This window comes from Xenopus laevis, chromosome 7S (genome assembly GCF_017654675.1).
Source record: "Xenopus laevis strain J_2021 chromosome 7S, Xenopus_laevis_v10.1, whole genome shotgun sequence".
In the NCBI taxonomy this organism is placed as follows: Eukaryota; Metazoa; Chordata; class Amphibia; order Anura; family Pipidae; genus Xenopus; species Xenopus laevis.
The window spans coordinates 69,988,312-70,010,092 of record NC_054384.1 but is presented as its reverse complement, the minus strand read 5'-3'; the positions used below and the strand labels follow the sequence as shown (position 1 = coordinate 70,010,092).

The 21,781-nt window shown below is 39.8% G+C and overlaps 1 protein-coding gene across 1 annotated transcript; it reads left to right on the top strand.

The window, feature by feature from the left end:
• The first annotated feature begins 191 nt into the window (after positions 1-191).
• On the top strand, positions 192-14,421 carry arcn1.L (archain 1 L homeolog). The gene is given in 10 exon segments (NM_001087214.1): positions 192-246; positions 4,495-4,758; positions 6,251-6,430; positions 8,092-8,303; positions 8,882-9,046; positions 9,476-9,641; positions 9,845-9,992; positions 10,807-10,915; positions 13,285-13,489; positions 13,724-14,421. Coding segments are annotated over 10 exon segments (1,542 nt in total). The 5' UTR covers positions 192-243; the 3' UTR covers positions 13,814-14,421.
• Positions 14,422-21,781: the final 7,360 nt, after the last annotated feature.

Here is a 21,781-nt window from a genome sequence, read left to right as displayed (position 1 = left end):
TAATCTGTCTATCACCAGTTTTTTGCGCTCGACTACTGCAAAGGCCGTATGAGCTGGTGCCCTTTTTAAATATGGCGCACGGAAACACTTTTTCACGAATCACCCCGCCTTCGCTGGGCCGATCTCCGAGGATCTCGCGGCCCTTGCTGTTGGAGACGTGGCTCCGGGGCGGCCATATTGTACCGAGGAAGCGATCTAGAGAGAACCAGGCCCTATATCCGTCTCCTCCTGACTCCCGCAACCATGGTGAGATTGGGCTCACGGGAGAGTTACTAACAAGACAGAGAGCGAGAGAGTGTAGAAGTGACAGTGAGGGAAAGAGGGTAGTACTGATAGGGAGGCTGGGACATTGGTACAGCCCGGTGGGATGGCAGTCAGCCAGTCAGGAGAGAAGGCAGTGACAGGACAGGGAAGGTAAAGTACGGGGAGACATAAGCACAGCGGGGGCAGGATGAAAACAAGCTCTCAGCTGGGGGTTATTCTGATGATTATATATATATATATATATATATATATATATATATATATATATATATAGAATCAAGGTCCTAGCGCACACCATTAGTTAAAGGTTCAAAAAACACATACCTGGGTGCTGCCCTAAAAAAGCTGCATTATTCATAGTCCAATGATGAGGGTGCACACAAACTTCATGTTTATTAAATAACTTTAAAACAGGAACCGGCCGGTTCCTGTTTTAAAGTTATTTAATAAACATGAAGTTTTAATTTACCAAATCCTGGTGTGCACCCTCATCATTGGACTATATATATATATATATATATATATATATATATATATATATATATATATATATATATCACATGTTACAGCCCTGATGTCTCTCTATCTGGTATTGAGAAAAAGTTTGTCTATAAGTGATAGTAATTAACTGTTACTAAATATAGTGACCAGACTTGGGGAGCGGTCCCAGCCATTCTCTATTCATGTGGGACACATAAACAGACTGGGGGGCAGTGACTGATAGCCAGGCATTATTTATATGGGATGCAGAGACAGACCCGGGGAGCAGTGACAGCCATCGCCTTCATTTTGGATAGACATGGGGGGCAGTGACGCCCATTCTTCGTTGATATTGGATACAGAGACATACTGGGGGAGCAGTGACAGCCATCCTCTATTTATTTGGGATAAATAGACAGAGTGGGGGAGCAGTGACAGCCAGGCATTATTTATATGGGATGCAGAGACAGACCCGGGGAGCAGTGACAGCCATCCTCTTCATTTGGGATAAATACACATACTGGGGGGGGAGCAGTGACAGCCATTCTGTGTTGATATGAGCTACAGGGACAGACTGTGGGAGAATTGACAGCAAGTTATTATTTATATGGGATGCAGAGGCAGACTGGTGGAGCAGTGACATTATTTATATGGGTACATAGACTGGATGGGACAGTGACAAGAATGATTTATATGGTTTACTAAAGACAGGTTGACCGTCAGGCATTATTTCAATGGGCTGCAGAGACCAATTGGGGGAGCAGAGCTGTATTGTTTATATAGAATACAGAGAGGCTGGGAGAGACATAACAGGCATTATTTGGATGTGGATACAGAGAAAGACTGGTGGAGCAAAGACATGTGTTATTATATGGGGTAGAGACTGGGGGAACAATGATAGACCTCAAAAATAATGGTGCAGGAAATTGGCACCAATGCTGCGCTCCATCTACAGTCACTTATCTGTGCCTATGTGACATTCTCTTAACAATTCATTTTTGTTCAGTTTCATCTTGTTTGACTTTCTGGACTTTGTGTTTACTCTTGTGACATTACCAAACTGTATAATATGTATTTTTGTTTATTACTTAACTGGTATACCGTTAGTAAATATTTAGTATTCTCTTAGCACTAAATTATTATCTGCATTATTTTTGTAGTGACATGGTCATTTGCGTTGTATATGGCTATTGTCCATAAGTTGCAGTAATAATAGTCAAAGAAAACAATCAAACAAAAATAAGCATGTTTGACTATCCACTTACGTTGTCTCGTGCTGCTCCTTATCTCAAAGCCTACTATAGTCTGCAGTTAAGGAAAGGGAGGGGTGTGTTGTATGGGTTAACAACCCAATTTTCCAAAATGATAGCAAAAATTTTGACTATATGGATTGTTTTTATTATTAAAAGAATAAGCAGAATACATTTCCAGCACGTTTTTTGATTTTGTATGCACTTTTCTCATGTTAAGCATATGTCTATACTAGCCCTGTAAATGGTTTGTGAAAATCTTTAATCCATGCTCAGGTAGCAGTTCTCCTTTTTCCGTAGAGGCTGAATATATCCACTTTTCATATTTTTGTATGAATCCAATATTTCAAAATCTTTAATTCAGCATAAGTGTTAGATATGTTTATCCTGTGCCTTTTCTCCTTTTTCCAGCTTGAATGGCTGACCCCATGGCTACACAGCAGCTTGTTTATATAAACTATAGTCGAGTTGCTGAATTAAACAAACCAGTTTTACCAGTGCAGGCCAATAGTGCATTATATTTTAATGAATTTAATACACTTTCATTTGTTGGTGTTACTGCTCTTTTAACTCTTAAAAGCAAAAATATGTTTTTTTTTTTGTACCCACTGCAAATCTGTGTATCGATTTAATGCTTCATTGAGTCAGCTCAGTGCTTAACATAGGCCAATTAAAGGGATTCTTTCATGATTGTTATGGTGTCGTATTTCTAAATTACACTGTTTACACTACAAATAATTCACTCTACCGTATAAAATTTCATTCCTGAACCAGTAAGTGTATTTTTTTTACTTGTAATATTGGTGTGTAGGTGCATCTCAGGTCATTTTGCCTGGTCATGTGCTTTCAGAAAGAGCCTGTGCTAAACTATGGAACTAGGCTATTGTTTCTCATACTCAATGTAACTGAATGTGTCACACTGTGACCTGGATTTTTACTACTGAGTGCTGTTTTTGGATCTACCAGGCAGCTATTATCTTGTGTTAGGGAGCTGCTATCTGGTTACTTTCCTATTGTTCTGTTGTTAGCCTGCTGGGGGGAAGGGAGGGGGTGATATCACTCAAACTTGCAGTAAAGAGTGACTGAAGTTTATCAGATCACAAATCACATGACTGAGGACTCCCAGGAAACTGACAAAATGTCTAGCCCCATGTCAGATTTCAAAATTAAATATAAAAAAAAAAAACAGTTTGCTCTTTTGAAACAGAGATTTCAGTGCAAAATTCTGCTGAAGCAGCACTATTATCTGATGACAGTGTCCCTTTAAGTAAATGAAAGAGGGAGTGTATTTCTTGGTAATTGTTTAATTTTAGCAGGGGGAAGGCAGTTCAGGGAGATTGTCGCCCACAGAAGAGGCGATTAGTCGCCAGGTGACTAAATCCCCCCGAATCTGCCAGTGTGCCCCTGCCCAAAAGAAAATAAGATATATTCCCCCATATGTAATATAAGGCACTAAGTTTGCCCAGGTGCAGTAACCCATGACAACCAATAAGATTCTTTCATTTAAACAGGTGACAAGTACATGCTACCTGCTGATTGGTTGCTATGGGTTGTTGCCCCTGGGCAAACTTAGTGCCTTTTATTACATAACCCCAATTGTCTCCAAAACATCTATTCAAAATTACTACTTACATTGTAGTATACTACTGCAGTTTGGATACCTTATAGCTGGGGTACCCAACCTTTTGTGTCCGTAAGCCTCATTCAAGTGTAAAGAAAGTTGGACAGCAACACAAGCATGAAAAGAATTTCTGGATGTGCCAGATTTGGACTGTGATTGGCTATTAGTAGTTCCTATGTGGACTGGCAGCATACAGGAGGTTTTGTTTGACAGTACCCTGTTTTTATGCAACTAAAGTTTGCCTTCAGGCCAACAATTTACAAATAAGAACCTGGTTTGAGGCCACTGGGAACAACATCCAAGGGGTCAGTGAACAACATGTTGTTTGTGAGCCACTGGTTGGGAAACATGGCCTTAGGGCCACAGCTATGGGCATTCCTTTGTTCCACTGACTTTTGATGAAACCGCAATAGATGCCCCTGTTTGTCATCATTCTTGATTTTACTATGGTGTTTTTACTGAAGGACAAACACCATATTGAACATGCACAGAACTGTGACAGGCAGACTGCAGTGCAAAACAAACATCTCCAGGAGATTGGGTGTTACTTTGTCTTTTAAGTTTACTTTGACTCAGTCTTCTGAGCCACCAGTATGAAGAATTGGGTTTAGCTTTTCCGTTTCAATGCTCACATATCTCTGGGCACCCATTGATTACATGCAAAGATGACTTTTTTTTTTATATAAACTGAAAAGCAGGAGACCTACAAACCCATAATCTTTTAGCATTTGCCCTGAGGCAGAGTATGTGTAGAAATGTTAACAACGGCAAAGGTGCGGATAATAGTTTTTCTTCTGTTGCTTTTAAATAAATTCATTAACTGTATGACTGCTTTTAAAATTCCAGTGCTAGGATTGACTTTTTTATATTGTTACTCAGGTGTTGCTGGCGGCAGCAGTGTGCACCAAGGCTGGTAAGGCCATTGTATCGAGGCAATTTGTTGAGATGACCCGCACACGTATCGAAGGACTTTTGGCCGCTTTTCCAAAGCTTATGAACACAGGAAAGCAACATACGTTTGTTGAGACTGAAAGTGTTCGGTATGTTTACCAACCCATGGAGAAGCTCTACATGGTTCTTATCACTACCAAGAACAGCAACATCCTGGAGGACCTTGAAACACTCAGACTGTTCTCGAGGGTGGTAAGTACACAGAGTGTTCTGCTCGGACACCTGTACAATTAAGGGTCTGGCCACACGGGCTGATTCGTCGAGATTAGTCACCAGGCGACATCTCCTAATCTTCCCTGATCTGCCTTCTGCCGGCTAAAATGAAAATCACCTGGGGGTAGGCACTCGGAGCGCTTCGTTTTGTGAAGTCGCCCCTAATTGTCTCACGAGGAAACTTCGGGCGACTTTGGAAAACAAAGTGCTCCGAATATCTGCCCCCAATTTCCCCAAATGGGCCAGACCCTAACATTCAACATGGAAGGCCATTAAGGAGCATATTTATCAAAGGTCTAGTTATAGAGTTTTTCTTTACCTTGAATGAACTCAATTGACCTCGAAACTTGAATAGTATCTTATTTAAGAAAAAACTCAAAAGAATATTACTGACCCGAAATTGAATTTGACTAAACTCGAATAGAGGTTTTTTTTTTCTCCAAAAAAAAAAAAAAAAAATTGAATATCAGGAAGACAATTAACATCTTCAAATGGGTCACTGGACTTCTGCCATTGACCTCTACATGAACTCGACAGGTTTCGGGTGGCGTACTATCGAATTTGAGTTGTTCCCAAGGTCAAGGTATGATAAATCTCGAATTCCAGTTTGAATTTAAATTCGAATTTACAAGTCAAACCATAATAAATCTGACCTTAAAGGGTTTTTTTTGTTTTTTTTTAAATTCCATATTTTGTCTTGGTTGCAATCCTGTGTGAAAATGTGTGGTGACTACTTCAGCTCCTTCCACACTCAATGATGTATGCTTATCTGCTCTGTCTCTCCCCAGTCCCCTTTCTACAAGCTGACACACTTCAGGAGTGTACACTTAAAGTAAATGATGACATAGCACAAGCACGCTATGTTTACATGACTGGTATTTATGGGAACAGAGACTCTCTGTAACATGTATTCAACATTGATAAGCATCTCAAGGTTGACAATATATGATGTTATATGTGTGTGTGTGTGTGTATATATATATATATATATATATATATATATATATATATATATATATCACACATACACACACACATACATAACATCATATATTGTCAACCTTGAGATGCTTAAAAAATGTTGAATACATGTTACAGAGAGTCTCTGTTCCCATAAATACCAGTCATCTGGGGAGAAGACATTTAGCTTTATATACTAGTATTAGAACATATCTATATATCTATATACAGCTATATAGATAGATAGATATGTTATAATACTAATATATAAAGCTAAATGTCTTCTCCCCAGATGTCTATAAATGGTAACTGAGCCTCCATACTCTATATTTCAAAATGTATTAATATGTTTTGGAATGGATGCATAGTGTAGCATAGTGTAGGTTTGCTCATAATGTAAATTAACCTTTGGTCCTTACAATTTGCCAGCTCGACAAGGGTGGTAATTTTTTAATATATAGATGATCCATGCATATTTCATAATATATGTTGTTGTATGCTCCTAATCTAGATTCCGGAGTACTGCAGAGCTCTGGAAGAGACCGAGATTTCAGACCACTGCTTTGACCTGATCTTTGCATTTGATGAGATTGTAGCTCTTGGATACAGAGAGAATGTGAATTTGGCTCAAATAAGAACTTTCACAGAGATGGACTCACATGAGGAAAAGGTGTTCCGGGCAGTCAGAGAGGTAAGGCTACATTACATGTACAATAAAGATTTAGAGCTTAGTGTCAGACAAGAGGATGGAGGTCCCTGCCCCATATAACTTACAATCTAAATGGAAGGGTAACTTACAGACACAAATAGGTGGGATATTAAATGCTGTAGGTTACAGTGAGGGACACTGCCATATGAAGTTCATGAGGACGAGTTTGTAAGTTATTCTTTGTTTTATGGGAAGCCACAATAAGGACTTATGCAGGAGGTATGGCATATCATACTTATGGAGAATGTTCTCCTTAAACTGTAACTTAAGAATCAGTCTGAATCTCGTTACACTTTCTGATCTTAGCTCTTATTACTTTTCAGTGTATAACTGGTTTGTCCTTTAATTAGCTGTAGTAATGGATATTTAATGATCCATTAAAGAAAGTTATGGAAGTAACTATATAGCCACAGGCACTTTTTCCTAACCTTCGTTTCTATTGACCTTGATTGGTACCATCGATTAGTTTAGAGAATTTGAGTTCTTATATTATTACCAAGGGTATTCTGAACCCTCTGCACTTTTATCAATACGTTTGTGGGATGTCAAAATAATTACTATTGGGATTTTTATCAGAACCTTAATGCAGTGCACCTTTCTGCACCATTTCTGACGCATTTTTTGGTCAGCAGAAAAGCACCCAAAATCACCTCTTTTAGCTCCTGTTTAACTTAAAGGAGAAGGAAAGCTACCGAAGAAGTTTATTGCCAATAGATTAGCAACAATAACGCAAGCTATAACACTATATTTATTCTGCAGAATGCTTTACCATACCTGAGTAAACAGCTATAGAAGTTCTCTCTGTTTAGGATAGCAGATGCCATATTAGCTTGGTGTGACATCACTTCCTGCCTGAGTCTCTTCCTGCCTGCGCATAGCTCTGGGCTCAGATTACAGCAGAGAGGGAGAGAGGAGCAAACTGAGCATGCTCAAGCCCTAGTCATAGTCAGTCAGCCCTGCATACCCACCGCTGTAACCCCCAACCATGTGTGTGTTGAAATAAAGCCTACTTTTTACACCCATGCTGTAGTCTGCAAATCGTGTCCTGGATCAGCGCCGAACGTGATGAGAATACCGAGTGTCTTATGCTCAAGCCCTAGCCCTGGAGGTTTATGCTGAAAACAGGAAGTCTGATACAGAAGCCCATGTGTACACAATAGAGGAAAGAAATGCTGTGCTTTTTTGACAGAGGACTCAGAGCAGCATTACTTTGAGGGTTGACTGGTGTATTTATATAGACCTTTCTTACTTCATTTTAGCCTTTTCTTTTAAGGCTGGTATGCATTCTCTGCCTGTTCACTCAGCTCATGGGGCAAACAGATCAGAACAGCAGAAAGTGAGGAGGTGCTGCATGTCTTCACTTCCTCACCTGCTGATGCATTGCTTTAGTCAATGTAGTGCATCAGCCCAATTTCTGAACAGACCTGGATACATAGCACATGGCTATCGATCAGAATTAGTGCCCCCCCATTCACATTTAATAATCATCTCATATATTTGTATAATATTATTTTTAAGGGTATTCTCCACATTAAACTTGCACGTGTGCAAAATAGTTAAATCCGAATGCTTTCCCCAAAATATTTTTTAAAAAAAAGTTTCTGATTTGTGTTTATGTAGTTTTCTTTCTACATTCTTTACAGACACAGGAAAGAGAAGCCAAGGCAGAGATGAGACGTAAGGCCAAGGAGCTTCAGCAGGCCAGAAGGGATGCAGAGCGGCAGGGAAAGAAGGCCCCTGGATTTGGAGGATTTGGAAGTTCAGGTGGCTCCTCCATGTCCAACAATGCAGTGTCGCTGATTTCAGAGACTATTATTGAACCAGAGAAAACAAAGAGTGCTCCTGTTCCATCAAGGTATACAAGGGAGAATACATTTAAGAAATGTAACTGCAAACCAGATTAAAATAGAAGCAAATCCACCTAAGCAGTTTATTGCCAATAGATTAGCCACAATAGTGCAAGCTATAAAACTATATTTATTCTGCAGAATTCTTTACCATACCCGAGTAAACAGCTCTAGAAACTGTTTGTTTAGGAAAGCAGCTGCCATATTAGCTTGGTGTGACATCATTTCCTGCCTGAGTCTCTCCCTGCTCACTCATAGCTCTGGGCTGAGATTACAGCAGAGAGGGGAGGAGGGAAAGAGGAGCAAACTGAGCATGCTCAAGTCCTAGGAAGTCTGATACAGAAGCCCATGTATACACAATAGAAGGAAAGAAATGCTGTGTTTCTTTTGATAGAGGACTCAGAGCAACATTATGTTGAGGGTTTACTAGTGTATTTATATAAAGTAGACCTTTCTGATAAAGATTACTTAGTTTTAGCCTTTCCTTCTCATTTAACTGCATATTATTATTATTATTTAGTGGGAAGTGTAGAATTATGGTTATCAAAAAGTGTTTAGATGAAGCTTATTTTCTTGCCGCCTGTAGGCCTTCTGGTTCTGGCAAAGCCCTGAAACTTGGAGCAAAAGGAAAGGAGGTGGATCATTTTGTGGACAAACTGAAATCTGAAGGAGAAACTATCGTCACCCCTTCATCTGGCAAGAGACCGTCAGAAGTGGCCAAAGTGCTTGCTCCCCCTGTGAACATGGAGAGGTCAGTGTTGAGAATTTACAATGACAGTCTTCAAGACAACACTTCTTTAGCATTCATATCTGTTCGAAGGGGGCATAATGTACTCATTTAAAAGGAATCCATTCATTGCTTCTATAGTCATACAATTTACAACACATTTTTAGATTTTTATGTTCAAAGCTGCCTTTATCAGACCAGCTTTCCATTTGCTGACTGGTAACTTACATATTCATTTTTATATCTGTAACCATTTGTTGGTTAAACAAAACAAGCTTGTGCCAAATCGCTTTCCTTTCATGCTATAATCCCTATGTCTGCTTTGCATCTCCCAACGGGACCATCGGAATATTTTTTCAGTGAAATGTGAACAGATTTCTGATACTTTTTTTTTATTTTGTAGAAAAACAACCCTTGACATTTTCTAGACTAAATCTTTATTTTTATCCACAGTGTTCACTTAAGAGTTGAAGAAAAAATCTCCCTTACCTGCAGTCGGGATGGAGGCCTTCAGAATATGGAGGTCCACGGACTTATCATGCTCAGGGTGTCGGATGACAAGTTTGGCAGGATCCGTGTCCACATTGATAATGAAGATAAAAAAGGAGTACAGCTGCAGGTAAGGAATCAAAATGGATTAATATTAATTTTAAATACACAAACAAGTAGACCTTTTTAACAATGTCTTTGTATACCATGCTTTGTACACTCATTTACAGTGGTACAGTGGTGGTAAGGCTGAAAAATTAAGTGAAATCTTTTTATAGACATTCAGTCTGATTATCAATGGATGCCATATATTATTTTGTTTTCTTGTCTCAGACTCATCCTAATGTAGACAAAAAACTTTTCACTTCGGATTCGGTAATTGGACTGAAAAACCCGGAAAAATCCTTCCCCGTGAATAGTGATGTGGGCGTCTTGAAGTGGAGACTACAGACCACAGAGGAGTCTTTTATTCCCCTCACCAGTAAGTACTGAGTTAACTTGGTTACAAACAGGACGCCCAAATCCATATTAAAGTTGATATTACACATTAATATATGGACAAGCCTTATTTAAAAGATAGCCACACACAGCATATGAGATAAGAATGAAAACCAGGTAAAGTGAGAAATAGCTAATTGTTTCAAGCAATACTGACTTGAGCCTAAAATAATGAATTAAATACTATATTTTATATACCAAATCTTCTGTACTAGTCTTTTCTCCTTCAATTATTGACACTTATATGTTATTATTAAAGGAACAGGAACACCAAAAATTAAAATGTTTTAAAGGAATGACAATGATGTACTGTTGCCCTGCACTGGTAAAACGGAGTTGTTAGATTCAGAAAGCTGCAAGCTGCTGTGTAGCCACAGGGGCAGCCATTCAAAGCTGAAAAGGGAGAAAAGGCACAGAACTCATAGCTGATAAGCTCTGTAGTATACAATGGGATTCTTCAGAATTTATCTACTGTGTATCCTGGGCTTGAATGGCTGCCCGATGTCTACACAGCAGTTTGTTTATATAAACTACAGTTGTCTTTCTGAAACAAATACAACAGGCAGGTCCAAAGTCTGCGGACCAATTGCGGCCTGTTTTCAAATTTACAATACGTCAAACCTTAGCGTGGTAATGGCGGAGCCTATGAGATTTTAGAATCGTATTTATCAATTGATGAAATCTAAAGGTTACCATCTAGCATAGAACTACACCAGGGGGCCAGAAAATGCCTTGATGACATAAAATTGCTAACAGAACATTTTAATATGTGTACAAATGTCTTTTTCTTACCTTAGTTAACTGTTGGCCATCAGAAAGTGGGAATGGCTGTGATGTTAACATAGAATATGAGCTTCAAGAAGAAAGGCTGGAGCTGAATGATGTTGTCATTACCATTCCTCTACCGTAAGTGATGCAAACAAGGTACAACATTTACAGTGTAAACATGGGTATAGCAACAATCTCATTCTCTCCTTTTTGCAGGCAACCTATTCATAGTGTGTGTTTTTCCTGAAGGTCCAAGTATAAGGATGTTCTGTATTCAGTATTAAGCTACGACTCCTATTTATAGCTTGGAAGAATCTCCCCCTAGTGATATTCTATGGATGCTACATATTACCATTGGCAGTATACAGTTAGGTCCACAAATCTTTGGACAGACAACTTTTTTTCTAATTTTGGTTCTGTACATTACCACAATGAATTTTAAATAAAACAACTCAGATGCAGTTGAACTGCAGAGGTTGAACAAAAAGATTGCATTAAAATGTTATCACTTCATTTCAGGGGCTCAAAGGTAATTGGACAATTGGATATTTTATAGGCAGGTGTGGGCAATTCCTTTGTTATGTCATTATCAATGAAGCAGGTAAAATCCCTGTAGTTGATATGAGGGGGGTACTTGTACTTGGAAGATTTTGTTGTGAACAGACAACATGCAGTCAACGGAGCTCTCCATGCAGGTGAAACAAGCCATTCTTAAGCTGCAAAAACAGAAAAAACCCATCCGAGAAATTGCTACAATATTAGGAGTGGCAAAATCTACAGTTTGGTTCATCCCGAGAAACAAAGAAATCACTGGTGAGCTCAGCAATGCAAAAAGACCTGGACGTCCACAGAAGACAACAGTGGTGGATGATCGCAGAATCATTTCCATGGTGAAGAGAAACCGATTCACAACAGGCAAACAAGTGAACAACACTCTCCAGGAGGTAGGCGTATCGATATCCAAGTCAACCATAAAGAGAAGACTGCGTGAAAGTAAATACAGAGGGTGCACTGCAAGGTGCAAGCTACTCCTAAGCATCAAGAATAGAAAGGCTACATTGGACTTTGCTAAAAAAAACATCTAAAAAACAACTGAAAGCTGCTACAGTAAAGGCCTGGCAGAGCATTAAAAAGGAGCAAACCCAGAATCTGGTGATGTCCATGAGTTCAAGACGTCGGCCTGTCATTGCCAGAAAAGGGTTTTCAACCAAGTATTAGAAATGAACATTTTATTTTCAGTTTTTTAATTTGTCTAATTACTTTTGAGCCCCTGAAATGAAGTGATTGTGTTAAAAAAAAGACTTTAGTTCCTCACATTTTTTATGCAATCCTTTTGTTCAACCATTCAATTAAAGCCGAAAGTCAGTAGTTCAACTGCATCTGAGTTGTTTCATTTAAAATTCATTGTGGTAATGTACAGAACCAAAATTAGAAAAAAAAGTTGTCAGTCCAAAGATTTATGGACATAACTGTATTGCCCACTATAAATGTAAACATGGAGCATGGTTTTTGGAGCCTCTTTGTAATTGTAGATTCATTCACTTTGATAACGGTATTGATGAGAGCTACCTGTAGGTCCTTTGATAAAATTCTGGAGATCTTAGAGACTTTGAGCTTGTGTTCTGCTTTTGGTCTGGTCCTTCTGGTACTGCCTGGCAAGGCAAGTTGGCAGTTTTTTCTAAATCCTTTCCACTTCTAGATGATGTTGTAAATAGAAGATTGTAAACTATTTTGGGCAGGGCCCCCAAACCTTTTTTATTGGTTTTGTATTTTTTGTTGTATGCTTAGGGGCTGATTTATTACGGTTCGAATTGTTAATTCGAATTTCCATTATATTTGTTGTATCATCTTTATCAACATTGTAGAAATGAAGGTAAAGATCTGTATATATAGTTCCCAAGGGAGTAGCATTCTTTCTCTAGGGGCTATGATAGTAAGGGGCAGATTTCTCAAGGCTTGAATTGAGAATTCAAATTTGTCAAATTTTTTTATGGTCAAAACTGTCAAATTCATCTAGGGAGTTATTCAAATTCGATTTGAGTTTTTTAAAAAAAATTCAATTCGATTTTTGAGATTTATCATACTATGGCATTTTAAAAATTCGAATTTGACAATTCACCACCTAAAACCTGCTGCATTTCTGGTTAAGACGTCCAGGGATCAATTTGGAGAAAAAACTCAAATTGAGGTTTTTTTTTAGATTCGAATTGAGTTTTTGGGTCAATTTAATTCATCCGAGTTTGAAAAATTAGATTTTTTTTTTTACATAAATTTCGTTTGGTCGAACTTATGGGAGTTTTTAAAATTCGACCTTTGATAAATGTGCCTCTACGAGTGCGAACGAGACTAAAATTTGAATGCAGTTGAGTGACCTACTGCATATAAGTTTGGCACTTATTTAAGTGTTTTGAGCTGCCTTTACTGTAAATTGATACTTGTACTTTGGGTGCAATTTTGTGTTTTTTTTTTTTGTTAACACCGCTGTCCTTTTATTTTATTTCCATCAGGGCTGGAGTAGGATCTCCAGTAATAGGAGATATAGATGGAGATTATCACCATGACAGTAGGCGAAATACACTTGAGTGGACACTGCCAGTTATAGATTCCAAGAACAAGACGGGGAGCCTGGAGTTCAGCATCGCTGGACACCCAAATGACTTCTTCCCTGTCACCGTCTCTTTTGTGTCCAAAAAGAACTACTGTAGCCTACATGTAAGTGCATAAAAGTTGTTGTGATTGCCTCTCTACTTGCTCCATGCCTATTAATGTATTCAATGCAAATGTCTGCTCTAATATATTTTATTAATATTGTTTATTGTAAAGTGAACCTATTGCTTTTTACATAATAAGCTTTTGCTTAATGCATTACAGTAAATACACACAATATATTATATTGTAATACATTATTGCAGACCACTGAAATGACCTTCCGATCTTTTTTTACAGGTGACCAAAGTAAACCAGGTGGATGGAAACAGTCCAGTAAGATATTCTACTGAAACATCCTTCCTGGTGGATAAATATGAAATTCTGTAACAGAGTGAAGAGTCGACCACAACAATTTTGTCTTTCTTTGCAAGTTGGAAAAGAAGCATCTGAAGGATTTCTTTCTGCCCTGAAACACAGTCATGCAGAAAATAAATGTATATTTTTTCTGCAGATTTTGTCCACTCCAGCCTTTTGAGAGAGAGAGTAAAACCCACAGATTTATTTTCCTGTTCTGTTTCAGTATATTAATCTTTGTTGTAAGAGGTATAGTGATTTGCATCCTCGTTATTTCAACAAAGATTTGTTTTTTTCCTCCCTCCTACAACCCATCCCATTATTATGGGATGTGAATATTGCAAACAATGATAATTTATATATCTGAGGTCCTGTTAAAATTGTTTGTGTCCAGTTTTGTTTTGGATTAGTCCAATTTCTATGCCTTAGTCATCATTAAACCTTCCCTGCCATTTATTTGAAGAGAAATTGGGTGGTTTATTGAGGGGGGGGGGGGGTCTGGGAGCACAGACAATTTGGGGAAGAGGGAGATGGAACATGTCCTATTGAAACCCTGTTAATTTGCATAGAAGATCTGCACATTCCATAGTAAACACAGAAATACTGTTCTGTAACCCAATAAATAAATCAAACTTAAAGTGGAAATGGAGTTTGTCTTTACAAAGAATGTTGAAAATATAAAATGCTGGAGAATAGGTGCCTAGCCGTTATCTTGTGTTAGGGAGCTGCTATCTGGTTACCTTCCCATTGTTCTGTTGTTTGGCTGCTGGGAGGAAAGGGAGGGGGTGATATCACTCCAACTTGCAGTACAGCAGTAAAGAGTGACTAGTTTATCAGAGCACAAGTCACATGGCAGCTGGAAAACAGACAATATATCTAGCCCGATGTCAGATTTAAATGTAAAAAAAAAAATCTGTTTGCTGTTTTGAGAAATTGATTTGAGTGCAGAATTATGCGGGAGCAGCACTTTTAACTTATGCATTTTGAAAGTATCCCTTTAAATTAGCTTGCTTTTGATCCTGACCTGCATGCTCAGATTTAAAAGACAAATAACTGAACAGGCACAAGACTTACACTGGCCATAGACATGCAGATTTACCTTCACGTTGGACGATGGTTCGGTGCCATCTCCTGACCTGCCACTAACCATTCAGATTAAATAAAGTAGTAAGAGAACAGATCAGACAATGCTTTGCCCCTGACAGCAATCATAGATAGGTCCGACAAAAGCTGGTGACAGTCTCCCACTGGTATCGTCAGATCGGCAATACATGCAGAGATATTATCCTAGCAAGTAAGAAAGGTGGAGTTGATGGCAAACCAGGGAAGAGTAGAAAGGAAGAGAGATGGAGTAAAGAACAACAATTCAAATATGGCTAAATTTCAGATAAGTGTTGGGACAGTTGTCATCACAGAGATAAGGCAACATTTTTCCTGGCAATAGGTAAAAGGCAGTGGGGGGTTGCACCATGGTAGGCTTTTCTTGGGCACCAGAGCAACTAGTTCGGGAACTAGTGAATGAGGGTTGAAGCTAGTTTGTTGTGGACAGGGCGTGTAAGTTTGGAGAGAAAAAGCATGGCTGAAGCTGGAGTTACTGGCTTATGTGCTAATAGAAACATCTCTTGTGGAAAGAGAGATGGTAGATGCTGTCTAAAGTAGCAATGGGGATTTGTGATGGGCAGATCTGTCTGCCCATCAAACATAGAAAATTCACAAAACCCATTGGACACAATACATTGGAATCTATAGACATTATTTAGTGAGGAAACCTGGTGAAATATTTCACCCATCATTAGTGAAGATAATAGCCTCTGGGAAGGGACTGTGGCTGTGGGATAGCAGGAATAGTAAGTAGGTAGGTGCCTATAAGAAGCAGTGGGGATAGCAGCAAAGTTGCAAATGGGCACAAGGTCAACATAATATTTCCACTAATTGTTAGCATAGAGTTAAAATGGATGTAATCTGATAAGTATTCCCATCTGAAAAAGGGAAGTGTTGGATACGAACACCCTCAAAGTGATACTGAAACTAAACATTTTCTTTTCAAAATATGAATCTACATTAAAAGTTACATATACAAGTCGGTCTTGTTCCCCATTGACCCCAATCAGCCCCAATCCTTGCCGGCGGAGACTCCTCTGGAGTGGGCCAACCAGTTCAAATACTTAGGTGTGACCATTCATGCTGACATTGCACAATATGTCTCCCTTAATTTGGACCCACTTATAGTAGGCATGGCCAACACACTAAATAGGTGGACCAGGCTGCCCTTGTCATTGTGGGGCCGAGTCAATCTTATTAAAATGATTTATCTTCCTAAACTCCTTTATCTGCTCCACAATGCACCTCTATATATCCCGAAGTCTTACTTTAAACGCATTAACCAGATCATGGTCCCCTTCCTTTGGAACAATAAAGCACCCAGACTTGCTTTGACTAAACTGTGTGCCCTGTGTGATGAGGGTGGCCTGGCCCTCCCTAACTTTCACCTATATTACCTGGCCTCGCAAATTTATTACCTCCACTGGTGCCTTAACCCTGACCCTTATAACCCCAACTCGCAGTTACAGGCCCTCCTTGTGGCCTCGTGGGAGGGTCTTCGCAATTTCCCATACCGGTCCCTTAAAGACTACAACTCTCTACCAACTACGTTAACCACCCCTCATAAAGCTTGGATGTAAGCCCTCAAGGTGTTGGGATGTGAGCCTCCAATACTGTCCCCCCCACTTGCCCCTGTGGGGAAACTCCCACTTACCTCACCTCAGAACCCTGCCAGACTCTGTCTTCTGGCCACTCCACGGAATTAAGTGCCTAAAGGACCTCCTTGACCCGCAAACGTTCCCCACATTCCCTGCTCTTCAATGCAAGACCCACCCCACGCCTATTCTGCTATTTCAATATCTCCAGTTACGACATGCCTTTCACTCCCAGTTTCACTCCCTTACCCCCCAGCAATCCTCCCTGACTATAGAAGATATTCTCCGGGACCCTAGCCCCTCCAAATTGGTGTCCAGACTCTACCACCGGCTTCTCCTATCTGGTCCCAAACCATTCCGAACTGTCCAAGACTGGTGGGCTACTAAAATTGTAGGTCTTACTCAGGATGAGGAGGCAATAGACAATGTGTACGCTGGTCTTATCTCCCTCAAGGATAAGCTGGTACAGTATAAAATTCTACACCATGTATATATAACCCCTATCCGCCTTAAACAAATGGGCCGAGTCCCTCTTGACAACTGTCCCAGGTGCCAGCAACCGGGTGCGGAATTTTTCCATTTAATATGGGAGTGCCAACGCATCTTCGAATTCTGGACTAGAGTGATACACTACTTAGCGGATAACCTAGAGTTTCCGAGGGTCATCTCCCCTACTGTTTGTCTACTAGGGGTCTTGGAGGAATTGGTCCCAGCCAAATACCCTAGAATTGCCTTCCGCATCCTCCTCTTCTACGCACGGAAGACGATAGCAATGCACTGGATGGGCAACCTCCCACCCTCTCTTAGTGCCTGGATATGCCTGGTTAATAGTGTGATACCTCTATATAAACTTACGTATGAATCTAGGGGTGCCCTAACGAAATTTGACAGCAATTGGGGCCCGTGGGCTGACGTGGATCCAGACCCCCCGGATTGAGCCGTGTCAGAGCACCCCTTCTTAGCAGTGGTGATAGAGGGTTCCCTAGCCCTGGCCTGTCAGGGAAGGCCTTAATCATTGTGTTGTAATTATTTTACATCTCTTTCTAGAAGTACTACCTACCTGTTATGCATAGAGTCCACTTTGGTTTTCTACTTCTGCTATGTACCTTCCTTGTGTCAGTTTGCTCAACAGTTTGTACTGTGTGTCTGTATGTTTGTGTTCAAAAGGAAATAAAACTTACCTTTAAAAAAAAAAGTTACATATAAAAATCCATTTTATTCCCCATTGACCCTGACCAACCTCGATCTCTACCACAAGAGACCCCACTCGAATGGGCCACCCAATTCAAATACCTAGGAGTGATAGTCCATACAGATCTCACCAAATACACTACCTTAAACCTCAACCCAAATTTAGTTTTAGTATCTGACCAATACGTTAAATCGATGGACTAAACTCCCTCTGTCTCTCTGGGGTAGAGTAAATGTCATTAAAATGATTTACCTCCCCAAAATTCTCTACCTACTCCATAATGCGCCAATATTTATCCCCAAAAAATACTTTAAAAGTATAAACCAAATCATGATCCCCTTTCTCTGGAACAATAAAACACCCAGGATCGCTTGGTCAAAGTTGTGTGCACCATGCGATGAGGGAGGACTGGCCCTCCCCAACTTCCATTGGTATTTCATAGCTTCACAAATATATTACCTCCACTGGTGCTTTAACCCTGACCCGTATAACCCAAACTCGCAGTTACAAGCTCTTTTACTATCCTCGTGGGAGAGTCTCCGCAACTTTCCATATCGGAGTCCCAGGGATTCTGGCCTGCTACAGACGACACTGACTACCCCACAGAAGGCCTGGCTCTCAAAATCTTGGGCCATTCACCACCCCTCCTATCCCCTCACCTCCCACTCTGGGGAAATTCCTATTTAAATCACTTTAGATCTGGCCAAGGCAAGGCATTAAATGCTTGAAGGACCTCCTTGAGAATCATACCTTTGCCACCCATTGCACACAACAACAAAAGTGCCAGCCAACGCCAATTCCACTATTTAAATACCTACAATTATGACATACCTTCAACTCCCAATTTAACAGTCTTACACCCCAGCAATCCTGCCTAATCATAGAAGAAATTCTTCATGATCCCAATCCAGCAAAGCTGGTGTCCCGGCTGTCCTGTCCCAGGTGTCACCAACAAGCTGCGGATTTCTTCCATCTAATCTGGGAATGCCACTACATATTGAGCTTTTGCACACAAGTCGGAAACCTAGCCTTCAGATGTAAAGTTCCTCTGCGTTTGATAGTGTCCATCTCAACTGCTCAATAACTGTATTGTGTTATGCTTGGTGATAGCATGTGCCATATTTTCTTCCTGCCTAACTTGTACAGTTTAGTCTGCGAGTGTACTTATTTGTTGTATGTATGACTGATGTGTGTGTTTAAATATAAGAAATAAAACTTACCTTTAAAAAAAAAAAAGTTACATAAAGGTCACATTGATCATTTTTTGCTGTTAGTTCTGGTTTTCTAAGTAATTATTACCTGAAGTTCTTAAACCTGATTGTTTTGCCAACCTGACCGTCCCATCTCAGTCTGTCAATTAGAGTTTCTAATTCTAATGGACTCCTGCTGCACAAATATGGCAGCCCCCTCCTAGAGGAACACGGGTGTAAGAAAGGTCATGTAAAAGCATCAGGCAAATACTTTTATGGCAAAATTATAAATAGCATTCAAAGATAATGTTATGATGGATATAAAAAAGGTTTTTTCTGGTGTCAGTATCACCTTAATCGTGAATTTAGTATTGCAACTTTTAATTTCACATGTAGTAACTGATTATATAAACAGTACGTGTATATCTTAATCAGGATTCAATTAAATCTTTAGCTAATGAAAGTAAATAATGATTTTATAATACATTACAGTACAATCCATAGATCCTACCTCACACCGGCCAGACTACACTCGATGGGCCTTAAGCCAGATAAGTTGTGTTTCAAATGCGGGACAAGCCCGGGTATATTTCTACATGTGTTCTGGACCTGCCCACCGGTTGACAAATTTTGGGGTAAAGTGGAAACACTAGACATGCCAAATGTGCGGTCCCCAGAAGCATGTCTATTGGGCCTAGTGGAGAATATTGTCCAGGACAAATACCGGCGTTCCCTTCTGCGACTCCTCTATTACTATGCCAGGAAAACCATTATTTAGACTTGGAAACTATCTACCCCACTCACCCAAAAGTGATGGAAATCTATAATAAGCACTTCCCCTTTACAAGTTAACATATATTCGATTCATTTGAGAAAGTCTGGGGTAAGCAGATTTGATTGGTACAAACATACCCCAGGTTACTACTTAGCAAAACTATCTACATATAAAGGAACAGATGCCAACACATGACCCCACGGTCCAACCAGAACCCCCCCTCTTGTACCCTGTTTGTGTTTTTTAAAAAAAATGTGTTTGATCTTCTAATATGTAACCACTCAGATCTAATATGTAACCACTCAGATCTGCCTCTCACTCTGGTGGAGTCTTTCAACTAATGAGAATAATTGATGTATGCATTGAACAACATTGTAAAGTTACCCTTTATCTCTGTACGTTGAAAAAAATCTTTAGCTAATGAAAGTAATTAAAATATGTTGATGGTGTTTGTGTAAGGTTATAAAAGCATAAGGTATGATGTAAACGAGAGGCAATTTTTGTCTGAAGTTGCTGAATGGCATGTCAACATTCTGAGCTTGGTGCCTCGAAACAATAAACCACCTTCTCTACTGAGGGTCCCAGCTGTTGTGTTTCCAAAGGGAATCATTACTGGACTTCAATTGTAATTATACCACTGAAAATTCAAAAATATGCTAATTGATCAAAAGCGCCAATTATGTTTTTGCTCAAATAAACTGCCAGATTCAGATTGATATACTAGCGCGGGTATGGGACCTGTTATCCAGAATGCTCGGGATCTGTGGTTTTCCACATAACGGATCTTTTAGTAATTGGGATCTTCATACCTTAAGTCTACTAGAAAATCATATAAATAAACCCAATAACTTGGTTTTGCATCCAATAAGGATTAATCATATCTTAATTTGCATCACGTACCAGGTACTGATTTATTATTACAGAGAAAAAAGAAATCATTTTTAAAAATTTGGATTATTTTATTATAATTCAGTCTCTAGGAGCCATTCTGTAATTCAGCGCTTTCTGGATAACGGGTTTTCGAAAAACTGATCCCATACCTGTCTTATAAATAAACAGCTGTCACTTTCATCAGGGACACTATCGGAAACTTTGGTGCCCCATTCATGTTATTTATATGGGGGCCCTCATGAACACAAGTGCACAGGACTATGGCTATGTCCTTATGCACAAATAATTAACTCACAGGTAGGTTTTGCTGGGACAGAAGGTTTCATTTTTGACTTTTTTAATTAAATCACAGCTACTATGATACAAACTCCCCAATCATTTTACTGAAAAAAAGGAATGTAACATAAAGGAAACAGACCCTGCAACTGCTGGGCTCCCAGGAACTATAGGGGCCACGTGAAATGGCTAAGCAGCTGCAATATATTTCCATGGAAAATGTCTTGGTCCTTGTTTAGGGACCCAATGTTGTTGCTGTGGGGGCAATAACCAGTCATTACACTGCTGAAAATAAACATGTAGGAGAAATTCAGATAATTACGTATATAGGTCTCAATGTAAACAGTTGTTACACTTTATTATGTAAATAGTTCAATTAATGAATGCACTAATGAGTCAGATCAAACCCTAGCCATCTACTGTCACACTGCTCTGCATTGTTATTTGCATGTTATATAGTTGAGTAAGTCAGCAGAAAAATCCTTTCTGTGCAGGGCCCTGACCAACAAAGTTAGCCACTGCTAAAGTTGAGCATGAAGAAGAAGAGACAATGAGAAAGTGTTGGAAGGGTCGCTGCCTGTTTGCCTTAGATCACTTATCCCCAACCAGTGGCTCATGAGCAACATTGATGTAACTGTTCCTTTAAAGCTAGTGCTCATTATTGAATTCCTTCAGAAATACCATGTGCCCTACCAAACAGAGCCTCCTGCAGGCTGCCAGTCCACAGGGTGTCCCAAATGTTAGGCACCCCAAGTGATTGTATTTACTTATCTGAAACCCCGGCCGGTGCTCCTATCAGCAGAAAACAGCACCGGCCTGGGGTTATACCAGTGAGCACCACGGAGCGATCCACTTCCGGCTTCTTCTTTCTTCAAATTTCCCGGGGCAAACGCATGTGCAGTCTTTTTAGTTAAAGTTTGTTTTTCTGTTCTACTGCACATGCGCAGCCGCGCGAAGAAAGAGGGAAGAGGATCGCTCCGT